This window comes from Macrotis lagotis, chromosome 1 (assembly GCF_037893015.1).
Source record: "Macrotis lagotis isolate mMagLag1 chromosome 1, bilby.v1.9.chrom.fasta, whole genome shotgun sequence".
NCBI classification, from domain to species: Eukaryota; Metazoa; Chordata; class Mammalia; order Peramelemorphia; family Peramelidae; genus Macrotis; species Macrotis lagotis.
Window position 1 is genome coordinate 563,378,586 of NC_133658.1, and position 27,016 is coordinate 563,405,601.

Here is a 27,016-nt window from a genome sequence, read left to right on the forward strand (position 1 = left end):
AAATAGTAAAAAGTAGCAAATTTTAAAAATCATTATAAAAGTAAGTAGATATCATATTTACAGGTTTGAAAATGAAACAGAGAATCCTTAAAGTTTCCTAGTTCAGTGTCTTCTGTACTAATAGTACTTTTCAGAATGTGTAGAAGAGAGGAATTTGAAAAATACAGAACATGTGATTTGCTTCAATATTCAAGAAAAAAGCAATACTTATACTAAGACCTACAAGATTATTATATAATGACTAGATATGCATTAAAACCATAAGACAAATATTTAAGAGAAGGGAGCTTCTTTGAGATAGAATAGGATAGAATAATATGGAACTACTTAGTAACTACTTTTGCTCTCTAATCCCATTTAGATTCTTAATCATATTTGTTAACTTTTGAGAAAAAGTCATCACAAAAGAACGTCTCATGTCAAGTATAATTTGAAGGGTCATAACCCTAGATTTGAAATATATTGATACCTCTGTCTGTTGCCATCAAATCTGTGACCAGAGTCCCAGCTGAGTCCCAGATAGGGTTCAATTCTATATACCAGGCTAAAGAGCCTCTAATTAGCAGAGTTATTTCATCAACATTATTAAGAACCCCTTGGAAAGATTAGAGGCTGCTCACTCCCTGAGTTGGCGATGGACTGCAGCAGGAGATTTAGATAATTCAGATTTATCTTCCACAGCACCTTCACCTTTTACCCTGTCCCATCGCACTACATTTAAGAATCAGTTCTGGGGCAGCTAGGTGGCACAGTGGATAGAGCATCAGCCCTGGAGTCAGGAGTCCCTGAGTTCAAATATGGTCTCAGACACTTAATAATTACCTAGCTGTGTGGCCTTGAGCAAGCCACTTAACCCCATTGCCTTGCAAAAACTTAAAAAAAAAAAGAATCAGTTCTATTAGTGCATCAGGTACAATGCCAATCATACTGTAGTGAGATGAAATGAGCTTGGAGCAGCAATGTTCAAACACAAAGCCAGGCCTATTTGGGGATGTCAAGTCAAACTTCAGATTGACTGAAATCAAAGCAGAAACAAAACAATATGAAGTCAAACATAAATTTAAAACAAATATAAAGACTGAAGAAAAACTGTCATCAAAATGATTAGCAATGTATCCCTGCCTCAGGGAGGGAAAATGCCCAAGAAATTGGTAAATTTGATTAAAAAATACTTAAGTTATCAAAAGTTCTAGTTTAGGTAAATGCAGAAATTGCCCATCTTCAAATGGAAGGGATTACAGTTGAGAGAAACTCATCTAAAAATCTTCATTTTAATCTATTTAGTTAATTAAGCTTTGAGAATAGTTTATAGCAAAACATAAATCAGGATCCCAAATTCATGACTAGGAGTCAGGAATTTACCCCTGTACAATCAACGGAAAAAACTTTTGCTAGATAAATTCAGATTGTAAGAAGTACTGATATTGCTACCTTTGGGAGGATATTCATATAAAATATTAATCACAAATCAGCCTTATTCATGAAAGTGGTCCTTGGAAAAAACTGTTTTAGCCATTAGAGTGTGTTACTGTAAATACACTTAAAATAAGACTATTTTCCTTAAATTTTTTAATTTATATTTGTCTTTCTTGAAGTTTTTTTACTTCAATTAAGTGAGATTTTTCTAGTACTTTCTTTCAAAAGCCTCGAAGTTAATAGACTCCAATTCACAATCACCAGTTTTCAACATCTGCAGACCAAAGTAGCCAAGACATATTTCAATCACTATTGCGGAGGTTTCAAAATACCAATTCCTGAAGAGGAAGTTGTACCTTTGAAATCCCTGAACCAAATATGTCCCTATTGTGAGTCTTAAATAGACTGAGAAAAACATATAACTCAAAAACCTTCTTTTCCAAAGCAGGTCATTATTTTGGGAATTACAGGCACTATCCACAGTCTTGTTCCTTGTTAAATATTTTTAATTTATTTTGAAAAGAGTAGCCATATTTCAATGGTATTTGAGCTTTTAAACAAAATAACCAAAAGCTGAGGTATACAAATTATTAACAAAGAAGTTCAATCTGGGGAAAGAAAAGGTTTTTTAATCTAAATATTCATACCATTTCTATTTTCAGAGCAAAACAAAAACTAATTTTTCACTTCTTTCTCTATAAACCACACTTTGAGAAACACTGAAGCATTCTCAGTATCCAAAGCTCCCTGGTAAATATATATTTGGCAAATGTGTCAAATTCAGCTTCTTATAATTTTCAAACCATAGCTTATGTCTGAACATTAATCATCACTGAAGTTTACTTACCATTGCCATGTTGGACAGTGATGGACTAAATGGTCTCCAGCTGCAACAAACTATTCAGAGTTTGGAGGAAAGATAGAAGAAAGAATAGGAAAGGGGAAAAAAGGTTGAATATCATTGGATATCATGTGGCAAAATACCAATCTGATTACCCTTGGTAACCTCAGCAGCACATATAAATTTAAAATGCATCAAGGCATGAAACCTGTTCTACCAGTCTTTAGACCTATCTCTGATGATTATTAAATGTCAAGTATTTAAACATTAAAAAAGGTTTAAACTAAATTAGAAGTGAAATAAAATATTTGAGTTTGATAACTATCACTGGATTATAAGATCACTATCTGTGAGGTTCACTGTAGAGCAAATAAAGCCATAACTTAAAACACTTAGGAATGAATAACTACAAGAAGCAATATGGCATAATGGATAGTGCTAGCCTTTGAATCAAAACATCTTGGTTCAATAACAGATTATTTCCTGGGCAACTATTACTAACCTCTACCGTCTCTAGGTGACTCTTAAGACTACAAGTTACAAGAGTTGTTAATGTGAATCAGTGGGGATTCACGTTGGGAATTTCTTACATTGACGAAATCATAAGTCCCCATGTATATAAATTTTATATAGAACAAACAAAATCAAAGACAATTCACAGATATTTATTGAGACATATTGTGTATTGAGACATCAGAATTCATTTAATTCACCCTCCTACCAGGTTCAGAAATCTTTTCTATATTTGACAGTGCTCACCTAACCTCTACCTAGACATTTTTATTTTACATTCACTAAATAGACCTGAAAGAATCTTTTCATTTATTCCACTGCTCCCAAGAAGGATCATATCTAACCTGTTACATGTACTCTAGTGTTATTTATATTATATATATATATATATATATTTAAAAAACTATAAGGAAAATATGAATAAACATTGATACTATCTACAGAAGAATTAAGTTTACATACATTGCAGTATGTTTTTCCTTTCTGACATGCTCAGTTTTAAGAGTACATTCCAGTGTCTGAATAATATACATATAAAAAAAGAGATAAATGGAGTAATAAGGTTTAAGACTTACTTTTAGAAGTTTGAAGAACTTCTAGACATTTTTATGAATCAGAATCTCCCAACTACACAAATGCATAATATGCAAAGGCAAATATGTATTTCTGAACCAAAATAATGGAATTCTTTTTAAGAGTTATATCTATTACTTTATTTTTAATCTAGTCAGGAGATGAGCTCAATTTCATGTAGCATAGAAAACATTCTTCAGAAGTTTCATATCCTGATAAATACATTGTGTAATGAGAACTTAAGCAAGGGTCATACACATTTTCCTAACTACTACTGTTGCCTCATCATTTGTGGCTAAAAGAGCATATTGCACTGAAAAAAGAGATATCTTCCATACGCTTTCAAAATTTATATAAAAGAATTTGTTTTATATCAAGAATGACAGCTTTCCAATGGATTAATATAATATCAAACAGTTTGAAAATAATATTAATAAGAAAAGGATAATAATAAGATAATTTTATACTCTCATTAAAGCAGGAAGAGATCTCAGAGGTCACTTAGTTCAATACCATTTATTTACAGGTAAAGAAACTGAAATTCAGAAAAAGGAAGCAAATTAGCAGTAGAATTGAGACTAGAATATAATTGCCTTCTTAACACAGAATTCTAATATAAGCTATGTAAAATATATAGTCAATATTAGTCTACAAGTTCTAAGAAAAGTTTATACCATAAAAAAAGAGCTGATATTTCTCAAAAGGCAAACCTTTGCTCTGTCTCACTTCTAACCATGACTGGTTTCATACTTCACAGACATTAAATTAGAGTTACTGATCTGAATGCATCAATACTACTGCTAAAACTTTAGCTTTTATTTGATGGTGACCTTTACATGATATCCTATCAGTTCACATAACTCAACAGAATTAATAACCACCTTACCCAATGATAGACAAAATTCATATTTAAACATGTTTTACTTTAGAAAATTTGTTCAAAATACTTATAAGCTATAATTCTCTTATCAATGTAAAGTATTTTCTTTACTGTCAGGTAAGTAATGCATAATATGCAATTAGATAGAAAGAGTTACTGAGATATTTTAGGCAGAGGGAAAGCAAGATAAAACAGACAATTCCATCAAATCACAATCCTGTTGTTCCAGGTTTCTTTCACATGACCATATTGAAAAATCACAGAATAAGAAAACATTTGCTCATGGCATCCCCTTTGTAAGCAAGGAGGTTTCGGAGATTTTATTTCCTTCCTCTTTTCCAGTTTCAGGCCTAATTTCACTCCTTGAATTGTATGCTCCTCATTCAAAAATTATTTAACCCTTGATAACTGTTACAAGTTGACTTGATATTGTCTTTTGTTAAAAAAAAAAAAAAGAATACTTTAGGAAATGAGCTTTCAATAGGTGTTTGAGAGAATGGTACCAAGACCATGATTTCAGCTCCTCATGTCAAACAGCAAGGTTATCTGGGCTCAAATCTCACCGGATACTTCTCTCAACCTCAGTTTCCTTAACTATAAGATGGAGATCATACTGATAAAACTTAGGAAAGTACTTCATAAACCTTAAACAGTATATAAATGTGAGATCTTATTCAAACTGTTCAATGGCCATAGTCCACATCCTTAAGTCACAACCGTCTTATAACAGAGCAAACACCCAGAATCCTAAGAAAGACCGGAGACAAAACTGTGCCCTGGGTTAGTATAGTTCATCTGAGCTATAATCATTTCGTAATGATGGAGGAGAAGGAGAAGCAATCATTTAACTCTATCATATTATTTTAGATAGTCAAACTTTGTCTGGGAGACCACCCATATTAGAAAAACATCTCTGCCAATTAATTGGTGAAAGGAAAAATTGTGATAAATGAATACAATGGACAATTACTATGCTATAGGAATAAGAAGCATAGTGAAAAATTGCATGAACTAATGTAAAGTGAAGCAAGCATAACTGGAAAAATAATATACACAACAGTTACAAGAAAGTAAATGAAAAAAGTAATTATGATAAGATTATCCAACACAAATCATTTTAAAACATGAAAAAATGCTTTTTTTCTTCAAAGTAAAAAAGTTATACTGTCAATCAATTTACTTATGTTTTTTTTTCTATTTTGGAGAGAAAGACCAATTGAGAGAAGCTTGACTAACAAAAGACCTCAAGATCAGTACCAGTTCATTAAGAATATTTTTTAAAATGTACTGGATATAACTTTTTTTTCATAAAATCAGATATATGTGGCTTTGGTATCTAAACAAATCAAAAAATAAAACTAAAATGTGCTTATCAAATTAAATCACATACTTGTGTCAGTAAATTTAGATTAAAAATGGACCAAGACTTATTCCACCCATTGTTTCCTTCCCCAATAAACTAAAAGAACTCCAAAGCAATGATTTTAAGTAGGTGAGACAGGGCACAGGAGGGCTAATATAAAATGAGCTGTCACCTTCTGTCATGGCTTTTATGACTTCTTGGTCAAATCTTTAGGTTCCTAAACATCACTGTGTCAGCTTAACCAGAATATATGCCTACAGTAAGAGATAAATAAAAGCAAACTATCTAGAATTTAACAGAAACCCACTTTTACAAAGACCTTTAGAATTCCTTGTAATAGAGCTTCATAATAAAAAAATCAATATTATTAACACTAAATAGTCTGTAACATCTGTATTACCTTCTATTCCCTTAGTCCATCATTAAAGGGGTTCCACTTTTATTTGTTAAGAGTGAATACTGAAAGGAAGGGTGCAACTATTCAGTACAAATAGAAATATCCAATTGAAGCATTTAAGCAATGCCTAACATTGTAGCTTGAACACAGCAGAAGCTTTATACTTGCTGAATAGAAAGGAACATTTTAGAAAAGCTTGTGAAAATGAAAACCACCCAGAACAGTCTCTAAAAAGGGGATGTGAAAATCCACTGCTTTTGCACAGTTGTAAAGCTAAACCAAAGATAAAGCTAAAAATCAAGTATCAGTGTAATATAAATCTGAAAAGAGCTTAGATGACTTAGGTCATTTCTATTTCTTTGCCAAAAGGAACTATATAGAAATTTAGTAAAGTAGAAAAAGGAGGAAGAATTAACTCCTCCAGAAAATAGTTTTACTTTGTCCATTTTTTTGTAAAAACCAGTTATCATGGAAGAGAGGGATTAATTTTACTCCAAAGTAAGGATACTGAAAAATATTCGGAATATTTTTAATATGAGAACGGAATACAACCATTAATTTAGTACAATTAAGGCTTATGATTCAAATGGATCTATGGTATCATGGATGTGGACATTCCCTCCAATGGAAAAGAGTAGAATTTATCAAACTATCAAAATTAGAGTCAAACACTACAAATCTTCTACAAATAAATTTACAAGAAATTAAACTTACCTCTTCTGGGGTGATCACACCTGTTTCCTTAAATTTTGATTCCTGAAATTAACCAAAAGAAGAATTCACTGTGAAGAGCATAAAGCTAGAGTTCTTTATTCACAATGAGTCTTACAGATGCATTCTCTTTATTGTACAAGCAATTGAAATGGTTTCAAAAACTTATAAAAATCTTTAAAAACACTACAAAGCTTATTTAATTTCTCCTCAGTTTGATTCTGGAAAAATCTTGGAAATGGAATTTGGAAACTTTATACTATTTTCAGCCTTCCTTGATAACCATCAATTTGTTCAGAAAGCTTTGCTGCTGCTGCTGCTGATGCAAGGATTGTATTAATTTACTATCACTTTGTGATCAATTCTGTTTAGCTTAAATTAAAGAACTTTAATTTAGTATTAAAAGTCTCAGAAAGTTAATTCTATAAAAGTTTTACTTGAGTTTCCCAATTAAAGGAAGGGTCTTTTTTGCTTAATTAAAAAAATTATTATTCATTTTATTCAGTTGGAAGTTTAGAGTGCCTTGAAAAAATCAGACCCAGAAGAATTAAGTTGACTCAGCCAAGTTAGATAAGTTTAGTTAATTATACAGAATTGGGTCCAAGAAGTCAAATAGATGTTCTATATCTTAATCTACTTGCTTTTCTAAATAAGATATATTTTAAATACTCTCACTGTTTATTTTAAAGAGTGAAGAATTTCTTTCCAAAAAAAAAAAAAATCCAAAGTCACTCAACTGATTTCTACAGGTCTGTGTTCTTTCTTTATTTCATTTCTAATAGAATGTCACACATAATAGCAAATCTCATTTGACTCAACTAAGTTTTCTCATGTTTCCACTTTCAAGGCAAACTAAATGTTTGAATCCACACATTTGTATTTTAAATACTTAAAATTATGTGCAAAAGCAGTATTTACTTTGACAAAAATGCAAAGTATTATTTTCCTTTTTCATACAGAAAATTCTAATATGAGTAAGAATTTAAATTTGAAGTCCTGGATTTTTAAACATGTTTAAGGATAATCTTGAGAGACAACTGTATGAGTATGAAAATTCAACCCAAATTGCATTTACCCTTCCAAGCTACCTTAATTCCTGAAAGTTCTAAGTTATAACTATTATTCACAATTGTTTCCACCTGGTCAGGTATTGCTTTCTATTGTCTTAAATAAATCAGATCTTAGATACTTTCAAAGATGTTTAAATACTCATTTAGAATTTTAGCATATTTCCCAATTTGTTCTTTAGTTGTGATGTACAAAAAAGCCATTATATAATTCCAGGGGGTTTATAACATAAGTTATAAAAGCAAGAAGTAGCTTTATTATCTAAAAATATGTCTTTTGAAAGAGGTAAGAAAATAGAAGAATTTTTGTGATTTTTACTATTACTATTATACACTTGATATTTTTCATGAGAAAAATTATCATTAATTTAAGAGGGTTAATTTTATATCTGTTTCTACTAAGGTCCCCAAGATTACATCTGGTGCTAATTTTAATATTAGCTAGCAATATCTAGCTGAGGAAAAGGGAAAAAAGCAACTTAAGAGGAAGCAAAGGAGATTTAGTCGGTTACAAATTAAAATTTTAAGAATTCTAGTTATTTTACATTTAGTCATAACTTTAGTAAAACTTAAATGATATTTAAAAAACTTTTAGAGAACAAACTGCCATTTGATATTTGAAGACAACTTAAAGCAGTTTCCCAAACTTGTAATCTGAATTACTGGTGGCTTCTTGAAAACCCCTGGATGGTGAATGATGAAATGGCAAAGGGATGTATTGCAGAGAAAAGTTTTCCTCATTATTGAGTTGATAATGAAGAAGCAAAACTTCTAAGTGCAGCCCAACCCAGATTAAAATGTTGTGCACTGGATGAATTGATTACAAACAATTGTTCAGTAAGTAGCAGCAGTGGCAGGGTGGATAAAGAAAGTGCTTCTAACAATACTGGGGGTATAAACTCGGGCTAGTTCTTTTTCTTCTCAATCTCCCTCCTTACCTCTCTTCCTTCTTAATTCTCTAAAACTAAGTTTCAAGCTGTGTGACCTCAGGCAAGTCACTTAACCCCACAGCCTCGCAAAAAACAAACAAAAACAAAACTAAGTTTCGGAGGAAAGGCCAATATGTATAGGCGGAGGGAATTTATACCAATAAAATCAAGGGTGGATTGCATACGTTTCTCATAGTGAAAACAGGTTTAATTCCTTTACTTTGCTCCTAAACTGACATCGGAGCAGTCCACGCCCTTAGATACCAAACAACATCCACATCAGTCAGTAACTTATGGGCTTAACCAGTGTTTCAAGTTCAATCACGAAACTTTATTCTAATAATTACACGCACTGAAGCTGAGCCGATGGAGCAGAACAAAAGTACAAATTAGCAGCTTGTGAGCTGATCGATCAGCCAAGACGGGTGCAGCTCCGCTCAGCAGTTGGGGAGCCTGGGCTGGGAGGGTTGGAAAAGCCAACCGCGTCCAGGGCAAAACAAAACAAAACAAAACAAACAAAAAGAGACATTATTCTAAACTGTTCCAGATGCGGTCGCTTCTGAGTCAACTGCACGGCAGATTCTCATGACTTTAAGGCGGGTATCAAAATCGGTGAAATTGGGAATGTTTAAGCAATTTTTAAAATGCTAATTTCGTGGTTTTCCGAGTGGGCAGGCGGCCAGGAGGCACGGCTGCGTGCCGGGGTTGGAGGCCCCCCTCGAGTCTGCCGTTCGGCCGCCGCCTGTGTTCCCGGGGCGCCGCGGGCCCTCTCCGGAGTTACCTTAAGCACCGGGGTCAGGTACTCGGCCACCTCCAGCACCTTCCCTTTCACCGTGGTAATCACGTTCTGCATCCCGGGGCCGGGCTGGCGGCGCGGGGCGCGGGGCGCGGGGCGCGGGCCGCGCACGGGGCTCCGGGCGGGAGCGGGAGCTCCGGGTCCGCCCGCGCCGGCCGGCGGGAGCTGGCGCGGGGCAGAGCGGCGGGGCAGAGCGGCGGCGCGCGGCGCACCCTCCCTTCCTGCCGGCCTGCCTTGCCTCGGTCGCCGCAGCTCAGAGCCTCGCAGCCATCGGAGCGCTCACATGACCGCGGCCGCCCCCGGCACGTGACGCGAGGAGGGAAGGAAGGGGCGGGGACGCGGCTCTCTCCTCCCAGCGCCCCCCCCGCCACCCTCACCCAGTGCGCCTGCGCGATGGATTCCCTCCTCCGCTCATTTCCTGACTGGTACCTTCTGGTACCAGTTCTGCTAGCAGTTCGAGAAGCCGAGTCTCGGGGAAGAGAAAGGACCTCTTCCGTGCCTTCCTCCCCGCTCCTTTCTCCTCCTCCACAGTTCTCCAAATCTTCGGCTGCTCCATCTTCCCGTCACTCCCCAGCCTGGCGCACAGCCCCAGCCTAGGATGGGCTTCCTTCTACGCAGGTGCATCTAGCACCAGGGATAGGTAACAGCGCCCGTTCATTGAAGGCCGCGCATGCGTAGGCAGACAGGCGCGCCTGGGGAAAGAGAACCTCTAGGAGCCCACTGCGCATGTGTGAGAAGAGGTCGGTGGGGCTGGCGGTGACCCCGAGGGGGATCCCGGTCACGTGACTTGCACGTTGGGGCGCTGCCCCCGGCCGTGGGGCGCGCCCTGACAAGAAAAAACGGTTCCTTTTTTTCCCCGTCTTTCTTGATTTGTTTTTGGGGAGAACGTCGCGTTACTCGCGTTTCTCTCCCCTTGGTTCTGGCCTCTGGCTGAAGGGGCTTTGCCAACAAGAATGCGACCCTTGAGTGCCCCCTCCTTCCCTGGCATCAGCCTCCCCACCGCACCAGCCTCTGTAGCTTTTATAAAGATGCCAGCGCCCTTGTTGGTGACTGAGGGAGGAAGGGAGGGAGGGAGGAAGGAAGGAAGGGAGGAAGGAAGAAGGAAGGAAGGAAGGAAGGAAGGAAGGAAGGAAGGAAGGAAGGAAGGGAAGGGAGAAAAGGAAGGAAGGAAGGGAAGGGAGAAAAGGAAGGAAGGGAGGAAGGAAGGAAAGAAGGAAGGAAAGGAAAGGAAGGGAGGAGGGAGGAAGGAAGGAAGGACGGACGGACAGACGGACAAACTCGGGGAAACGGGATTTCTCCTACTTGGGTCCTTGTTCTCTTTAATGACAAGGAACAAAATTAATTTCCTTTCTTGGAGCTATTATTAAAATTTGGGGGGCGGGACTCAAGTTGCTGTTAGAATACTTTTTTTTTTTGCTAAGACCACCCTTTTATGGAGGGTCCGGACGGGTGTCCAGACCACAGCCCTGAAGTTATTCTTTCACTAAAGGGTCTGCTCTCTGATATCTCCTCAGCTCCCACCCCCTCCTCCAGAGTAGGTGCTTTATAAATTTTTTTTCTTTTAGATTTTTCAAGGCAATGGGGTTAAGTGTCTTGCCTGGGGTCACACAGCTAAGGTAAATTATTAAGTGTCTGAGGCTGGATTTGAACTCTGGTCCTCCTGACTCCAGGGCCTGCGGTCTATCCACTGCACTAACTAGCCACCTCGACTTTATAAATGTTTGAAAGGGTTTTTGAATTGAATTGAATCATAGCTTTTATAAGTCCCTAGGTTCTTAGAGGCTATACTGGCACCTGTCCTATAGAGCAGCAGTGTCTAGAGCACTGAGATCAGTTGAAATAAAAGATTTTTTTTAAAGCAAATATGATCAATATGTACATGCCTCTTTATAAATTATGTTCAGGTGTGAGCTTAGCTATATTTTATATGTCATAAAACTTAAAAAATTAAAAAATAATATTTGATCCTAGAGTCAGTAGGGAGTCACTGAAACTTGAGTAGGAGAGTGATGTAGTCAGCTGAACTCTAGGAAAATCATTTTGTCCAATGCTTAATAAATCAATTTTTATTAAATATGTTAAATATGATTGTACATGTATAACCATTTATTTCATCACTTTCTGCATTGGTTGGGGGAGTGAAGGGAGGGAATAGTAAAATGTGGACTCAAAAGCTTACAAAAAGATGAATGTTGAAAACTATCTGCATGTACCTGGGAAAAATACATTTGAAAAATAAAGTTTTAGGCACTTGATAAAAAAAATTTAGGTACTGGATAAAGTCAATAAAAATATTGATTGATTGGGAATAGAATAGAGGCGGGGGGAGAGATTGGAAGTCCAATTAGAAGGATATAGATGCTACAGGTGAGAGATGAGACCCTGACCTAATATAGTGGCTATTTGGGTAGACAGAAGGGGACAGATGAAGTAGATGTGGAAGAAAAAAAAGCGATCCTTGGCAATGGATTATGTGGAGAGCTTTATATTAATACTTATTCATGCTTGTTCATCCTGTGCAACTTTCCCATCCAGAATAAAAAGGGAGGAGGTCTCAGTCCCAAATGCAGAGCCTACTGTTGGAGGGATGTCTATCACAGTCATGAGATGAGCTGACAGTAGGCAAGAGAGGCTGAGTTTTCAAATGGCACTTGGCTATTTAATTACAACTGCCAGGAAGGGCTGAAGTCCAGCCTAGAATGTGGAAGTGGGGAAGGGAGTGATTTAGACAGGGAATGTTGGGTAATGAGGGCAGGAGTGGTTGTACTGGTGGGGAGCAAGGAATGTTATGATTGGCTATCACAGAGATGATGGGATTTGACCCTTCTCCTCTGTGGACATTAGCCCTTACTTTGGGCTCAGCCTCTAGAAAGAGCCAGTTCTATCTTCTTTTATGCTGTAGGCTACAAATCATATCAGCTTTTGAATGTGCTTCAATGAAGAGTATTTAACTAGGAGTCAGAGGACCCGAGTTAAAATTTTCTGCCATATTCTATCCACCTTCCCCTCAGGTCTTCAGTTTTCTCATCTGTAAAATTATGGAGTTGACTAAATTACCTTAAAAGTTATTTTTAGCTGTAATTCCAGGTCCTAAGACATAGGAGTAAATATATCATTTAGGCATTATCTGGGTGGGAGGAAAAGTTGAAGGGAAGGTATTAGGAATTCTGTTGCAATACATTATTAGAGGTAATTCTCCTATCAATGAAATTACAAATCCTTGAAGCCTTGACTAATTTAGTCATTATAATCTTTTATAGGTCTGAGAGACTCAGACTTTAGTGTATATTTCCATGTTTTTTTTATGATCTTAGAATGTAAAAGCAATATTTCCTGTAAGGACTAGAAAATAAGTAAAACAATGAAAAAGCTACTATTTCTATTAAAGAACAAAAGGCAAGAAGAAATTAAATTAATAATTGAAACTGATTAATGTCATTCAACAAGCAGGTTCATCTTTAATTGCTAACTAAAAGTGAGAAGTAAAACTTTACAGATAAAAATAAAGCTAGATTTCTGCAACAGCACTTTGTTCAGAATTCTCAAGAATTAATGTGCTTATAAAGAAAAGTTAAATATAAATTATTATTAAAATTTTAAATCAGGTGCTTAATGAATATAAACAGATATATCTGAGCTATGTTAAAAGGTTTTCTTAAATAGCAAATGGAATAATAGAAGTTCATCAATAGCCCTCAGTCTCTCTGGAACAGGCAACCATTCTCTCAAGAGATAAAGCCGCTTGTAATATAGTGTAATGTATCGCTTAACTTATTAAACAGCATCATTATTAAATATTAGTAATTGATTAAAATGCTGTAGAAGAAATTGAGATAAGATGTAGGTACTCTTCTTGGAATATTCACACTGGCCTATACCTTCTCCTTCAAGAGACAAAACTGAAAGCATCTTCTAGATTGTGAAAATAGGGGAGTAAACCAACTTACAGAACAAACCAGCCAGCACATTATAAATGAGATGCTGATAATGGCAAAAAATGAAAGCTTGAGCAAATTTTCAAGTTCTCTTGGCTTCAGTAATAGGATTTGCTTCAGGTCACTGCAGAAATTTAAGAAGGGGGGCGGCTAGGTGGCATAGTGAATAAAGCACCGGCCTTGGAGTCAGGAGTACCTGGGTTCAAATCCGGTCTCAGACACTTAATAATTATCTAGCTGTGTGGCCTTGGGCAAGCCACTTAACCCCGTTTGCCTTGCAAAAAACTAAAAAAAAAAAAAAAAGAAATTTAAGAAGGGAAACTAGAAAATCCTCTCTATATATTCAATATTGTTGAAGTCTTTTATTATAATACTGATGTTTTTGGTTCCATAACTGAAATATAAATATGATATAATACAAGATTACAAGAGTGAGTCAGGATATCTGGATTCTAGTCCTCACTCTGCTACTAATTGTATGACTTTCGAGAAATTCTTCACCTTTTTAATGTCAGTACATGTTGGTTTAATAGTCCTTTTATAAGAAATGCACACCAGGTATTAAAGAGTTCATTGATCTACCAGGTACTATTGACTGCCTCTACCTTCTCCTTCTCAAGGATATGCTGAACAATGTACCCTTCTCAGTTAGCAGTGATGGGCAAGGCTCAAAAAGGTAAAATTTGGGGTTGACACATATTGCCAGTCAATTTATTAAGCACCAACAAGATGCCAGGCCCTGTGGGAATACAAAGATAAAAATGAAGCAGTTGCTACCCTCAGAGAACTTACATTCTGTCAGGGTAGAAAACATGAAACACATATAAATGTACATAATATAGTACAAAAGTATTTTTTCAATGGAAAGATATAAGTAACTGGGGAAATCTGGAAAGGCCTTATGTAGAAGCAGCAACTCAACTGAGTTTTGAAGGAATCAAAGCATTTTAAGGGGTATAGAAGTGAGGAGGAGAGCAAAGTGCAGAAAATAGAAAGTGAGAAACAGAAAAGTTGAGAGATTTGCCCATAGTCACTTTTCTCTTTTCATTCTCAATCTGTGATTCTCATCATCTCCAAAAGATCAATTACTTTCTCTACAAATGATTCCTATTAATCCAGCCTTAATCTCCCTCCTCAGCACCAGCCTAACAGCACCAAATGCCTATTGGATATTTGAAACTTGATAACCTGTAGATTTCTGAAACTCAACAGGTCCAAACTGAATCCATTATTTTTATCCCAAAATTCTCCCTTTTCAAAACTTCCCTAATATTGCTTGGAGAATGACCATCATCCCAGTCACACAGATTTGCAGCCTCAATCCTCCCCTCAGTTATTCTACTTATCTAATCATTTGCCAAATTTTGTAATTTCTCCCTCCATAATCTTTTTAATAAACTTTCCCCATATACAGTCACCTTCCAAGTTTGGGTTTTTGTGGTGATAAAAATTGTCCCACCTTCAATAAAAAAGAATTGAGTCAGAACTCTGAGCTAATGGTACTTTATTAAACTGGCCCAATTGTCCCCTCTAATGAAAAATACCTCATGTCTTCCTCATGATCTGAGATGCCTTCTCCTTCCAGGCCCTACTTTTATAGTTACTGGTATTTAAACATTCATGAAAGTCTATTTTGAATACAGAATAATTCCAATGGTTGACATTTAACACATAGATTAGAAAAAATAAAATATGATAGCAGGGTCATGGATTGGGTAAGGCAGGAAAGGTCCTTGATGACTCAGTGATCATAAGATGGATGGGCTACTTCTTGATTAGGCAAGATGAGATGGAGATGGTCTGGAGGTGCAGAAATAAATGGGGACTTTCCATGTATTTGTGTCACCTCTGTCACACTGGATTGGGTCATCAAGACAAGGAAAAATAAGGGTGTAGAGCCTCTAACTCACTTCCTATGTTTAAGAAAGTGATCTTAGCAATTGCAGTTCATAGCTCTGGGTCCCAGTATACAGAACTTGTAATCGTTCCACCTATGGAATCATATCAGATTGATTGATACCAATTGGAAGAGAATGGGGGGAGGGGTGTCCAAATGAATTATTTCTCTTACCTTTATCACCTCAGGTCTGGATGACTTCATTGGTTTCCTACTTGCTTTCCATGCCTTAAATATTTCCCTACTCAATTTCATCCCCTTATGCTTTTTCTTATTTAATAAACTCCATTGACTTCCTATTATAGGATCAAATATAGAGATTTTTGTTTGACATTTAAATCTCTTCACAGCTTTTCCTTTTCCTACTTTTTTCAACCTTCTTACATTCTGCTGCTTTCTGTGAATAATACAGTGCAATCATGATGGCCTACTTTTTGTCCCTTGCCCATGATAGTCCTTTCGATTTGATACCTTGAATGTTCTTCCTCCCATTCTTTGACTTACATTTCTTGGCTTCCTTTATGATTCAGCTCAAATGCCACTTCCTCCAGGAGGCTTTTCCTAGTCCTCCCAGCTACTTGTGCCATGCTTTGTAAGGTTACCTGCCATCTATTTCCAATTTATCTTGCATCTTAGTTATATACATTAGAATGCAAGCTTCTTGAAGTCAGGAACTGGATTGGGTTCGCTGTTTCTCTGTTTCCTTAGCTCCTGGTGCAATGTCTGGTAAATAACAAATGCTAATTGGTTCCAGGCATGGGAGATGAAATGTTGTATGTGAAAGACAAAAAAAAAGTATTGTGGTCACACCACAGATTTGAGGAGGGGCTGTACAATAAAGCTAAAGAGATAGGTTGGGTCCAAGTCATAAAGGGATTTTAATGCCAAACAAAATGTTTTATTTTATTTGAGATGAAGCATGAAGCTAATGGAGTTTGTTGTTTGTCCTTCGTTCTTGGAGAGGACCATGACATCAGTCAAGTGATTCCATGACTTGCAACTGAATTGGATTTAAGTGAGGAGGGCTCCTCAATTTCTCTTCCAGAGCCATCTGGTTCCATTGGCAAGATATGGATCAGGACAACTGGAGATATCCCCAGATGCAGTGGGAGACTTGGTCTTTATAAGCTAAGGTCTTTCCCAGGTCTCTTGGGCTGAGGCAATGGCCATTCAGTGATTAAGGGTAGGTAAGAAAGGAGGCAAATAATGGTCTTTAAATGGTAGTTTAAAAAAATCAATCCAAGAGGGGATGATGAAGGGGAAAGGAAAGGAAGAGAAGAGAAGAGAGGAGAGGAGAAGAGAGAGGAGAAGAGAGAAGAGAGAAGAGAGCAGAGGAGAAGAGAAGAAGAGCTTCATTGCCCAACTGGAGCTTGCCAGTTCAGTCCCCAGTGAGGCAGCTTTTACTTCCCATAAATTATTGATTGTCCTTCATTCCCAAAGAATTGAATATTTTCTTCCAGAGCTCATATTTCATGATATACTTGCCTACTGGACAAGGAGTAACATGTTGTGGAAGGGTGAATCTTTACTTGCAAGATAATTTTTAAAAAATTAGGTCCTAACATGTAAGATAAACTGGGAACTTTGATTAGAGGTAATACATGAGAGAAAAATCAGAACATTGGAAAATTCAGGAATTTTCCTAAAATGAAGCAAGTATCTCCAAAGATGACAGGAGGCTAGAAAACAGTCTAGGAAATAATGTAACTTGGCCAAACTACCTAATACTAGTTATCATAAAGACAAATCCACAATAAAATCAAACATCCTTATCATCTAGATATGAGGGGATTTGGTGGGAATAGCCACAGGCCTCATTGTCCTTACTTACAGTCCAGCCAATATAATCTATGGTCTCTAATTCCTGTTGAAGTCAGATAATGTCCCTTTTAAGAATATTGGCTCTACAGGAACTGTTAGAAGCCCTCTTGATCTCCTGAACACCCATAATATGTAAGGTAGAAATCAGTAACTCCTGAGAACCAACCAGTCCTGAGTCATGTGGAGTTCCCAAAGGAAGTCCCAAAACCAACTTGCCCTGAGCTGGGAGCCTTAGGAAAGTGTCTGAGGGAGCTCAGGTGAAATCAAGATCTGAACAACTAACTCTGGTTACTCTCTGAATAAGAAACTTTGTTTCAGAGAGTAGTACCAGGATCCTCAGTAAAACCAAGCCCTTCATGGTCTTTGCCAATTTGTGGCTATAGATCCACAATCTCTGAGCCCCCTCTGGGGTAAGAGTGGGGTACAGTGTGGCATGTGATTTTGCTACTATGGGCTCCCATTGTCTGTAGTAGAGTCCAGCAATGCTGTCTTATCATGGGTGATCTAACATTCCTTCATCTTTGACTTTTAATAGAATTTAAAATAATTTTTAATGTAATATTTTAAAAATCATTTATATTACTTCTATAATGAGTCATCTTTCTCACGATATCTTTTCTATAATAACATTTCATATTCTAAATAAAACCTTTATCCCTGTTTGAATCAATGTGGTAACGTTGTCAATAAGAACATTGATAAAAAGAATACTACAAAGCACTAAACTCTGTTCCAAAGCTGAACTTTAACCGCTGGAAAATAGATTAACCTGAGGTAAACTTTGTCCTGAAACTGAAACAGTTGTCTGGAAACAGTAAGTAAATATATGCCTCCATTAATAGTTCTAAAATTTTTTAATTTTCAAATCACTGAAGTTTTTATTTTAGAAGAGTTTATAGCATTGACAAATGTGACAGAATTAAATTATATACTAGAGCAGTGGGGTACAATGAATAGAGTGCTTTGAGTTCAGAACTATCTGAATTCAAATCCCTTCTGTTGTCTCAAGCTTTTATTAGCTATGTGACCAAGCTCAACTGACTCAATTTTGTTTCTCAGGTTTGCTATGAGACTCAAAAAGTCAGCTACATAAAGCATATTCTTCATAGAAAAATTATTCAATAGAAGCATTGGAGAAACCTGATTAGGAAGAAGTTGATTAATGTAGTACAACTACATTTAGATTAGATTAATTAGATTAATCTAATTAACATTTATTGATTGTAAAACTACTTAGAAAATAGACTATAATCAAAAATCAATTTCTGAGAAAAGTGGCAAAATAAAATTTTTTAAAAACTACATAATTGAAATCAGTTTTACTTGATGCTTTTTTGTTTGTATGTTTGTTTTTGCAAGGCAGTGGAGTTGAATGACTTGCCCAAGTTCACACAGCTAGGTAATTATTAAGTATCTTGAAGCCTAATTGAACTCAGGTCCTCCTGACTTTAGGACCATGGCTCTATCCATTGCGCCACCTAGCTGCCCCTACTTGATGCTTTTTTTACTAATCATATTTATTATTCTAATGTAAGATTTTACTTTGAAATGACAAAGTCACTCATAGAAAAATACATAGAGCTCTTCATTTGCTCATAAAAATCCTTTGCCTTTTCAGTTCTCATTTGAGTTGTAATAGATGTGCCCCTGGACTTTTAACTTTAGTAAACTTCAAGTCAAAACAGATTTCTAAACTATTAGTCATTGTTGACTTCTTGTGCCTTCTACTATGTCTGTTCTATTATGAATTAGCTGTTTGTTACACTGCAGTGAATACTGCCAGACTATTCAGCTACTCTGTCTGTCATAACCTGAGCAGTAATTAGAATTTTTTTTAACCTGATGCAAAGAGGGAGGGGTGAATTTTAAAAGATCTCATATGGAGTTGTTCTGAGAAAGAGAGAAGTCTCTTCATCTCAAGCAATTTGGTAAGAAGACCAGCCAGGGAAAGAACTAATAGGAGCATCATGCCAATGGGATCCTGAAGATGATGAAATAAACTGGTGAAGAACTGAAAAGCACTGAGACAGGGAACACCACAGGGAAGAAGTACCCTATGCCTTTGCACAGCTGCCATGACTGCAAAGACCCATTAATTCAAAACTAGTTAAAGCTTTAGGAAAACTGTAACTGTGATACTACTACTACTACCTGCCATCAAGATGCTCATCTAATTTAGAAATACTATTTCAATTGAGCTTATTGCTACTATGTATGTGACATACTTGATATTTATTAAATTTTCTGCTTTATGCAACCATGGAAATGAATTAGAACTTAGATTATCCTCTAAGTACCTCCATATAATGCTTAACTATATTGGATTACTTTTAGCATAGTAATTGTTGCTGGTTCTCAAAGAGGGTCATGTCATCAGGAAGGTGATGCCATGGTTTGCAAATAAATTGGACTTAATTGAGGGAGGGCTGTGCAATGTCACCAGCCTCACTTTCTCCTCCAGAGCCATCAGAGTCCAATGGCCAGATATAAATAAGGAGTGAAGATGGCTCCAGATGCAGTGGGAAACCTTGGCTTTTTTTAAGCTAAGGTCTTTCCTAGGTCTTAGTTTGATTGGGGCAATGGTCATTCAGTGATATAAGGTAAGAAATGAGACAAAGAATGGTCTCTGTCATCTAGTTAAAACAAACATACAAACAAATCATTCTGGGAAGGGGGGACTCTCTGGGTTTCTGGACATAATTTCTATTTACATTTATTCTGAGCTACCCAAGCCTAAACCAGACCAAGTTGGGCTTGGAATGGGACCTATTGTTGGTCAATCAATGAGAGTGATTTGTGTTTAAAACGTGGTCCTTAAAAAAGAAATCTAGTCAGTAAACTTAAATACAGTATCTTTCTTTTTGAGGTTTCTGCAATCAAAATTTACATTCCTTTGGACAGAGCACCAGCAGGTAAGGGCATGATATCCTATGTGGACAGAGGAAGGGAAAGAGGGAAGAGAAGAGAAGGGGAGGGAAAGGCACAAATAAATAATAACTGAGGGGGTCCAGAAAGACCTATAGAGGGGTGGTACTTAAGGTAAGCTTGAAATCAACCTAGGATTCTAGAAGTTGAGGTGAAGAGGGAGAGCATTCCTGTCATGGGATGTAACCTGTGCAAAGGACCAAAACTAGGAGATGTCATGTCCTATATAAGCAATGTCAAATTGAGGGTGTTATGTATTGAAGCTTATTATATACTGTACATATATAATATAAAGAAATATATATATATAATATATATATATAAAATAAGCCTTAGCAAAGTGCCCTCTGTTCTGCCAAACTACTTGCTTGCCCATTTTCTAACACTGAATTTTTACTTATGAAGATTTTGTTTTGTTAAAGGCTACCAACAGCCAGACAGCCCAGACGCTGGAATGGAAGGCAAGTGCTGCAGTCAGCCTGGACCACGGATGATATCAGTGGCTTCCACAAGTCTTCTGGGAGCCATGTTTGTGGCTTTAAGTTCAAGTCGTATTCTGTTGATGAAATTCTCAGCCAATGAAGGTATGTTAATATCTAAACTAATTATAGAAACTTATATTCTGTTCATTCCTAGTGTGTCCTGTGGCTGAATTTCAGCATGAAACACCTCTAATTTTAGTTTCCTTATATGAAATATAAGGCAAGCATCTTCTCCTATAAAGTGAAATTGCTTAATATTGATGATGTAGTATATTCATATTAATTTTTTTTTGCCCTATGAAGTAACATGTTTTATTCCTGTTGTAAAATCCCTGGTGGTTTGAGTTAATAGTCAAATATGGAACAATAACCAATTTGTGTAGTGCATGTTGCTAACATCTGAATTTTTTTTAAGAAATTATTTTGAGTTTAAATGCCAAAAAAATTTTTTTAATGCAAATAGAGTATTCTTTATGAAACCATGAATCTCCATTTCATAGATACCATTTGCCTTTTTAAATATATATGTATATATAAATATAATAAATTCTACACCTTATTTTCAAAACTATTCTTTGTTCTTCCTTCTAAACTATCTTCTGTTTCCTTCTTTGCATTTAAAAAAAAAGGTACTTTGCTTTTTTGGGGGGGATGAGGGTATCACTATTGTCAATCCTCTTTCCTCCAATACCCTCCTAATTAAAAACTGAAAGGAAAAAAGGGGGAAATATCCTTGTAATAAAGCATAGTTAAGCAAATTCCACAAAGTGACAACTGTCCAAAAAATGTACCTCTTACAGGACCCTATGTCCATTGCCTCTTATGTCAGGAGATGGGTAACATGTTTCATCATAGATTTTAGGGAGATGTGCTTGGATATGGAATTGATTAGTGTTTTTAAGCCTTTCGGTTGTTTTTCTTTACAGTATTACTGTCGTTGTAAAAAAATGTTCTTCTGAGTCTATTCTCTTAATTCTGTATGAGTTCATACTACTCAGGATTCTTTAAAATCATCTCTTTTCATTGCTTACAATATAATATTATTCTATTATGTTAATATACCCAGAATTTGTTAAGCCATTCTATCTGTCTTAGAGCCATCTCAGCCACAAGTCTATTTTTTTCAATCATAGCCCTCCCAGATAAACTGGAGATTATTTCATACTAAGCTATATCTGTCTCTGCCCTTAGTACTTGATGCTTACCATATCATTCATATTCCTAAAATGCCTATCTAGCCTGCATAAACCCGGGAAATTGATGGGCATATGTATGGAAGAAATTTCCTATCTTTGACAAAAGATTTTTATTTCACAGATATTGATTTCCCTAAAATTTCTATTTGCCATCTATTTATAGCATGAGAAACAAGAAGAGGATTGGATCATTGTTTGGGGAAGATAGTTTTTTTAACATTGGACAGAGACAGGGCAGCTGGGTGGTACAGTGGATAGAGCACCAGCCCTGGAGTCAGAAGGACCTGAGTTTAAATCCAGTCTCAGACACTAGTTGTATGACATTGGGCAAATCACTTAACCTCACTGCCTACAAAAACCAAAAAAAAAAAAAAAAAAAAAGAAGAAGAAAGAAAGAAAGAAAGAAAGAAAGAAAAGAAAAAAAGAAAGAAAAAGAACATTGGACAGAGAAAGAGAAAACAGAACTATTTTATTCTAATGCTTCCACTTTCCCAGCAAAGAAAAGCCACTAAACTGGAAAGTGTAGGGAAAAAATAGGAGAGAATGAATAAGGCTCTCTAGATTCATCAACTAAATTATTTTCCAGGATACTAATTAGCTTATAGATATGATTAAGAAATTATTAACAAAATTTTTCATGTTATAATGAAGAATGGAATATTTGCCAATAGGCTGAAGACAAAGCAAATGTTATTCTAGTTATTTAATAAAATGAAGAGATTCCAGACTCTGTAGACAAATACATCAATCCTAAGCAGAATTTTTAAATGGGTTATTATTTGATTTTTTATTATTTTATTATTTATGCTATTTTAAAATACATTATACTTGTTATTTTAAAATAGATTATTATTTGAATAAAGAATTTGTAATCACTTAGCCTAAGGTAATACCTTGGATATATCATGGACCTATTAAGGAAGAAAATTAGCCCTCTTTTCTGTTTTTGATCAGTTTGCTAGGCTAGAGACAATTTGGCATAATGGATAGTGAGTGCTCCGCTTGGAGTCAAGAAAACCAAATTTGAAATTCCAGTTCTGAAACTGACCAGCTGTATAAATCCAGAGAAATCATTTCTTCTCTGTGCTTCACGGTCCCTAGGATATCTTTGAAATTATGATTTAGATCTTCATTGATAGAAGAAGTACCACATTGAGAGTTAACTATGCTGCCATTATTACATTTTCACACTGTAATATTATGCTACTTTAAGTGTAGTGGATATTGACAATAAAGTCATGTCGAATTAGATTATGCTATGATTAAATGAATTTGTAACTCATGGTCAAATATTGACCAGTGTATTAATTTAATCCTTTAGAGAGGTCACAAGACAAGTCTATACTTGGTCATCTTTTTTTGTGATTTGAATAAATACATAGAAAGTTTGCTAAACAAATAACAGAAAGCTGGAGATGGCTATTACTTTGGATGATAGAATAAGGGATTTACAAGATATTATTAGGGGGTGGCTAGGTGGCATAGTGGATAAAGCACTGGCCCTGGAGTCAGGAGTACCTGGGTTCAAATCCAGTCTCAGACACTTAATAATTACCTAGCTGTGTGGCCTTGGGCAAGCCACTTAACCCCATTTGCCTTGCAAAAAACCTAAAAAAACAAAAAACAAAAAAACAAAACAAAAAAGATATTGTTAGGTTGAATCAAAAGACCAAAACTAACAAGCTGAAATTTTACTTGGTCAATGATGATGATAATAATACTATAGTGAATAAATAGCAAATTGTCTTGTATTTAAATTCTTAAAAATCAGTTGCAAAACTGAAGGATGAAATCTACCTTATTTTAAGTAATTACAAACTTTTTATGTGACAAAAATGTGATTTGGTAACCATAAAAACAAACAAATTTAATGTATTAAGAGAAATATCTAAATCAAGGGCAGCCATTAATAATCCAATTGTACTCTTTATCTTGTCAAATTGCTCATTTAATTGAATTTTGAATTGATCATTTTACTGAAACTAATTAGTTCCAAATTTTTGTCAAGGTAGCTTTTGGCAAAATGGAGAATATCAAGAGGGGAGTGAAAGGTCTAGAAATCCTGTTCAGTGAAAACCAGATGAGAAAACTAGAGGTATTTAGACTGGAGAAGAAAAGACTTAGGGAGAAGTGATAGCCAAACATGGATGAATTTCACATTTAAGTAGATTTAAAGTTTCTTGTAGCAGAAAGAACATCTTAATCAGTGTACAAAGAGTGCTAGTTGCCTCCATAAAGAGAAATATTTTACCTTAAGAGACATTCCCTTAGATGATGTTTCTAAGAATTAGATTTATCAAGCAATCCAATTGAATCCTTTTGAAAGTAGTGAACTCCCTACAAAAAAAAAATAAAAACAGAAATAAACAAAAATGGAGAGCAGGTTAAAAAGAGGTCAGATGTTCATTTATCAAAGATGTTGTAGAAGGCATTTTTAACATTGTGGGATGCTATAGGATAGAGATGACTTATGAGTTCTTTTCCAAATGTAGCATTCTGTGATTTATTAGATTTTTGTGTAAACCACCATGCTGAAATGAATACACACATGATATGTATATCTGTATCTGTTAAGTATATATGTATAAACAAATATACATATATAAACATATGTATATACAGTAAGGCATAATCTCTGCTAATCAAGACCAATTTTCAAAAGATTAATAAAAAATAGAGTGGAAGTAATGAATTAAAGATTACAAAATTCTTTAAAATGTGCACCTATATGGAACCCTGTCCTTGTGTCTCTGAACTTTTGGTTAGAATATAGCAGTATAGTGGTGCAGTAGTAATAGTAACAGTATTAATAATGATGATGATGTCACATATGTGTAGGTATACATATAATTTTTATTAATATTAAAAATTTCTCACAATAATACTAGGAGGTAAGAACAATAAGTGTTATTCTCAATTTATGGGAGGGAGGCAACTGAGTCTCAAATAAGTGTCATTACCCAAAAGTAGAGAGTCCTGTCATTTTTTACTTCAATTCCTGCATTTTTTCCACTGTACCATTTTGCTTCCCTGAATAAGTAATGGATCTGGGACTAACACCTAGCTCTTATAATATTAAGTCCAAATGGGAAAATGGCCCTGGATTTGATTCCCAACTCTGGTTTTTAACTCTCTTTGTGACATGGATGCCAGGATATTGTGAACTCAAATAAGATAATGTATTTAAAACACTTTGAAGATCTTAAGTGCTATATAAATGCCAGCTGTTATAATTATTAGTAGTAGCAATAATAAGTGAAAGTCTCTAGACTTTCACTGTGTTAATGATTTTATTCCCTGATCCTTCTACTGTTGAGCTCAAGCAGTGTTTATTGAGAGGATAGGGATGTGGAGACAACAGGGTCTCTGGCAGAGCAAAAAAAAAAGTGTACATTCAAATTTTCAAGTTTCTTTAGCATTAATAACATTTTCTTAAGTCTAGACAATCAACATAATAAGAAGTCAAGCACTGATTTGTAACAATTATAGGTTTCTGAGGTATAAATGTTCACAGTGAAAAATTAAAAAGTTGACTTGCAATTACACCTGGCACTAGCACATCCTTCCACAGATAAATCATTTGATATCACTGTCTCTGCTACCTATCATTTTATATCTTCTCTTTCCTTCATGGATTCTAACTGAATTGGGAAATGCCTGCACTACTTCTCTCACTCATTTCTAAATCCCCTATAATTCTGACTTCCAACCTTATTCATCTGAAACTGATCTCTCTAAAGTTAATCAGTCTCAATCATCTCTTAATTGTCAAATTCAATGATCTTTTCTCAGTCTTCATCCTTCTTGACCTCTCTGCAGCCTTTAACATGGTCAGTCACCTTCTGCTCCTGGAAACCCTCCTTTCTTAGGTTTTAGTGAAATTATCTAGTTTCTAACCCATCTTTCCATCTCATTCTATTTTTTTTTGTGTCTTCATTAAGGTCTTCCCTGTAAACATGGATGCTAGTCAGTGAATAAACATTTATTAAGAGATCATTATTTCCTATCAACTCTACTAAGCATTGATGATAAAAAGTCCCCACTTCAAAGAGTTGATAATTTAATAGATGAGATAACACACAAACCACTATGTAAAACAATCTACTTGTAGTATCAATAGGAAGCCAATAGGCTAATTAGCCCTGGTATGGAAGAAGTCAGAAAGGGTCCAGCTTCACTATGTCTCAAGAGTACATGATAGGGGGGCAGCTAGGTGGCGTAGTGGATAAAGCACCAGCCTTGGAGTCAGGAGTACCTGGGTTCAAATCCAGTCTCAGACACTTAATAATTACCTAGCTGTGTGGCCTTGGGCAAGCCACTTAACCCCATTTGCCTTGCAAAATACCTTAAAAAGAAAAAAGAGTACATGATAGGGGAAGGAATTGGAGAAGGGATAAGATTGGAACCACAGGGCGGAGAGATGGCTGAGTCATAGACCATGGAGGGTTTTAATGACAAACAGTATTTTATATCTGATGCTAGAGATAGAAAGGAACACTAGAACTTATTGAATTGGGGGGGAGATTGGAAGGGGGAACCTCTTCAGATCTTCCAGTTAGGATGACAAGGTCATGTCCTAGCCCATCTTCCTGTTTTATCCTTTGTCATCTGTTGATCTCATCAGTTCCACGTGTTTGTCATTTCCATGCGAAGATTTTCTAGATCTGTTCACCCAACTTTATATCATCATCTGCCAGTCATCCTTTATCAAAGCTTCCTCCACTATCAAAGAGATTTTCCTAAAGTATGGGTCTGACCATGTTCTCTCCTTCTCAACACCCTACTCTAGTTCCCTATTACTTCACATGCTCTCTTTGACCTTTTACAACCCTTCTGACCTTTCCAGTGTTCTTACACTATACTCTTCTTCATGAACACTACTGTTCTGTAGAAGAAATACCTCATTTCCTGCTAGTATCTTTTCACTGGCTAGCCACTCATGTCTGAACTGCTCCTCTCCTCGCTTCCCTGGCTTCTTCCCCCCAAGGCTTGGCTTAAAACCACTTTTTTTTTTTAGATTTTTTTTTCCTTGCAAGGCAATGGGTTTAAGTGGCTTGCCCAAGGCCACACAGCTAGGTAATAAGTGTCTGAGGCTGGATTTGAACTCAGGCACTCCTGACTCCAGGGCCAGTGCTCTATCCACTGTGCCACCTAGCTGACCCTTAAAACCACTTTTGATGGAGATGTTTCCTGATCCTCTTCTCCCTTCTCCCCACCCCAAGAGACCACCTTCTGCTTTAATCTGTATTTATCTCATATGTATATTTTTTGGCA

At 36.1% G+C, this 27,016-nt stretch overlaps 2 protein-coding genes across 12 annotated transcripts in view; one reads left to right on the plus strand and one right to left on the minus strand.

Annotated features, from left to right (window-relative positions):
* The window catches only part of ATG3 (autophagy related 3), a 37,443-nt gene extending 27,865 nt beyond the window's left edge, over nucleotides 1–9,578 (minus strand). The window contains exons 1-3 of the mRNA XM_074214501.1: nucleotides 9,472–9,578; nucleotides 6,698–6,739; nucleotides 2,264–2,313 (exon numbers count right to left, since the gene is read on the minus strand). Of these exons, the coding sequence (XP_074070602.1) occupies nucleotides 2,264–2,313; nucleotides 6,698–6,739; nucleotides 9,472–9,543 (164 nt within the window). The 5' untranslated portion in view covers nucleotides 9,544–9,578. The remainder of the gene's footprint in view (nucleotides 1–2,263; nucleotides 2,314–6,697; nucleotides 6,740–9,471) is intronic.
* The window catches only part of SLC35A5 (solute carrier family 35 member A5), a 55,206-nt gene that overhangs the window by 9,288 nt on the left and 18,902 nt on the right, over nucleotides 1–27,016 (plus strand). The window contains exons 1-4 of one of the 11 annotated variants that reach the window (XM_074214491.1): nucleotides 9,770–10,126; nucleotides 14,042–14,097; nucleotides 16,231–20,051; nucleotides 20,487–20,648. In XM_074214491.1, coding sequence (XP_074070592.1) covers nucleotides 20,519–20,648 — 130 coding nt within the window. In that variant the 5' untranslated portion in view covers nucleotides 9,770–10,126; nucleotides 14,042–14,097; nucleotides 16,231–20,051; nucleotides 20,487–20,518. Of the gene's footprint in view, nucleotides 1–9,769; nucleotides 10,127–11,051; nucleotides 20,052–20,486; nucleotides 20,649–27,016 lie in introns of those variants that run through there. The other 10 variants (XM_074214498.1, XM_074214494.1, XM_074214499.1 and 7 more) reach the window with 10 other exon arrangements.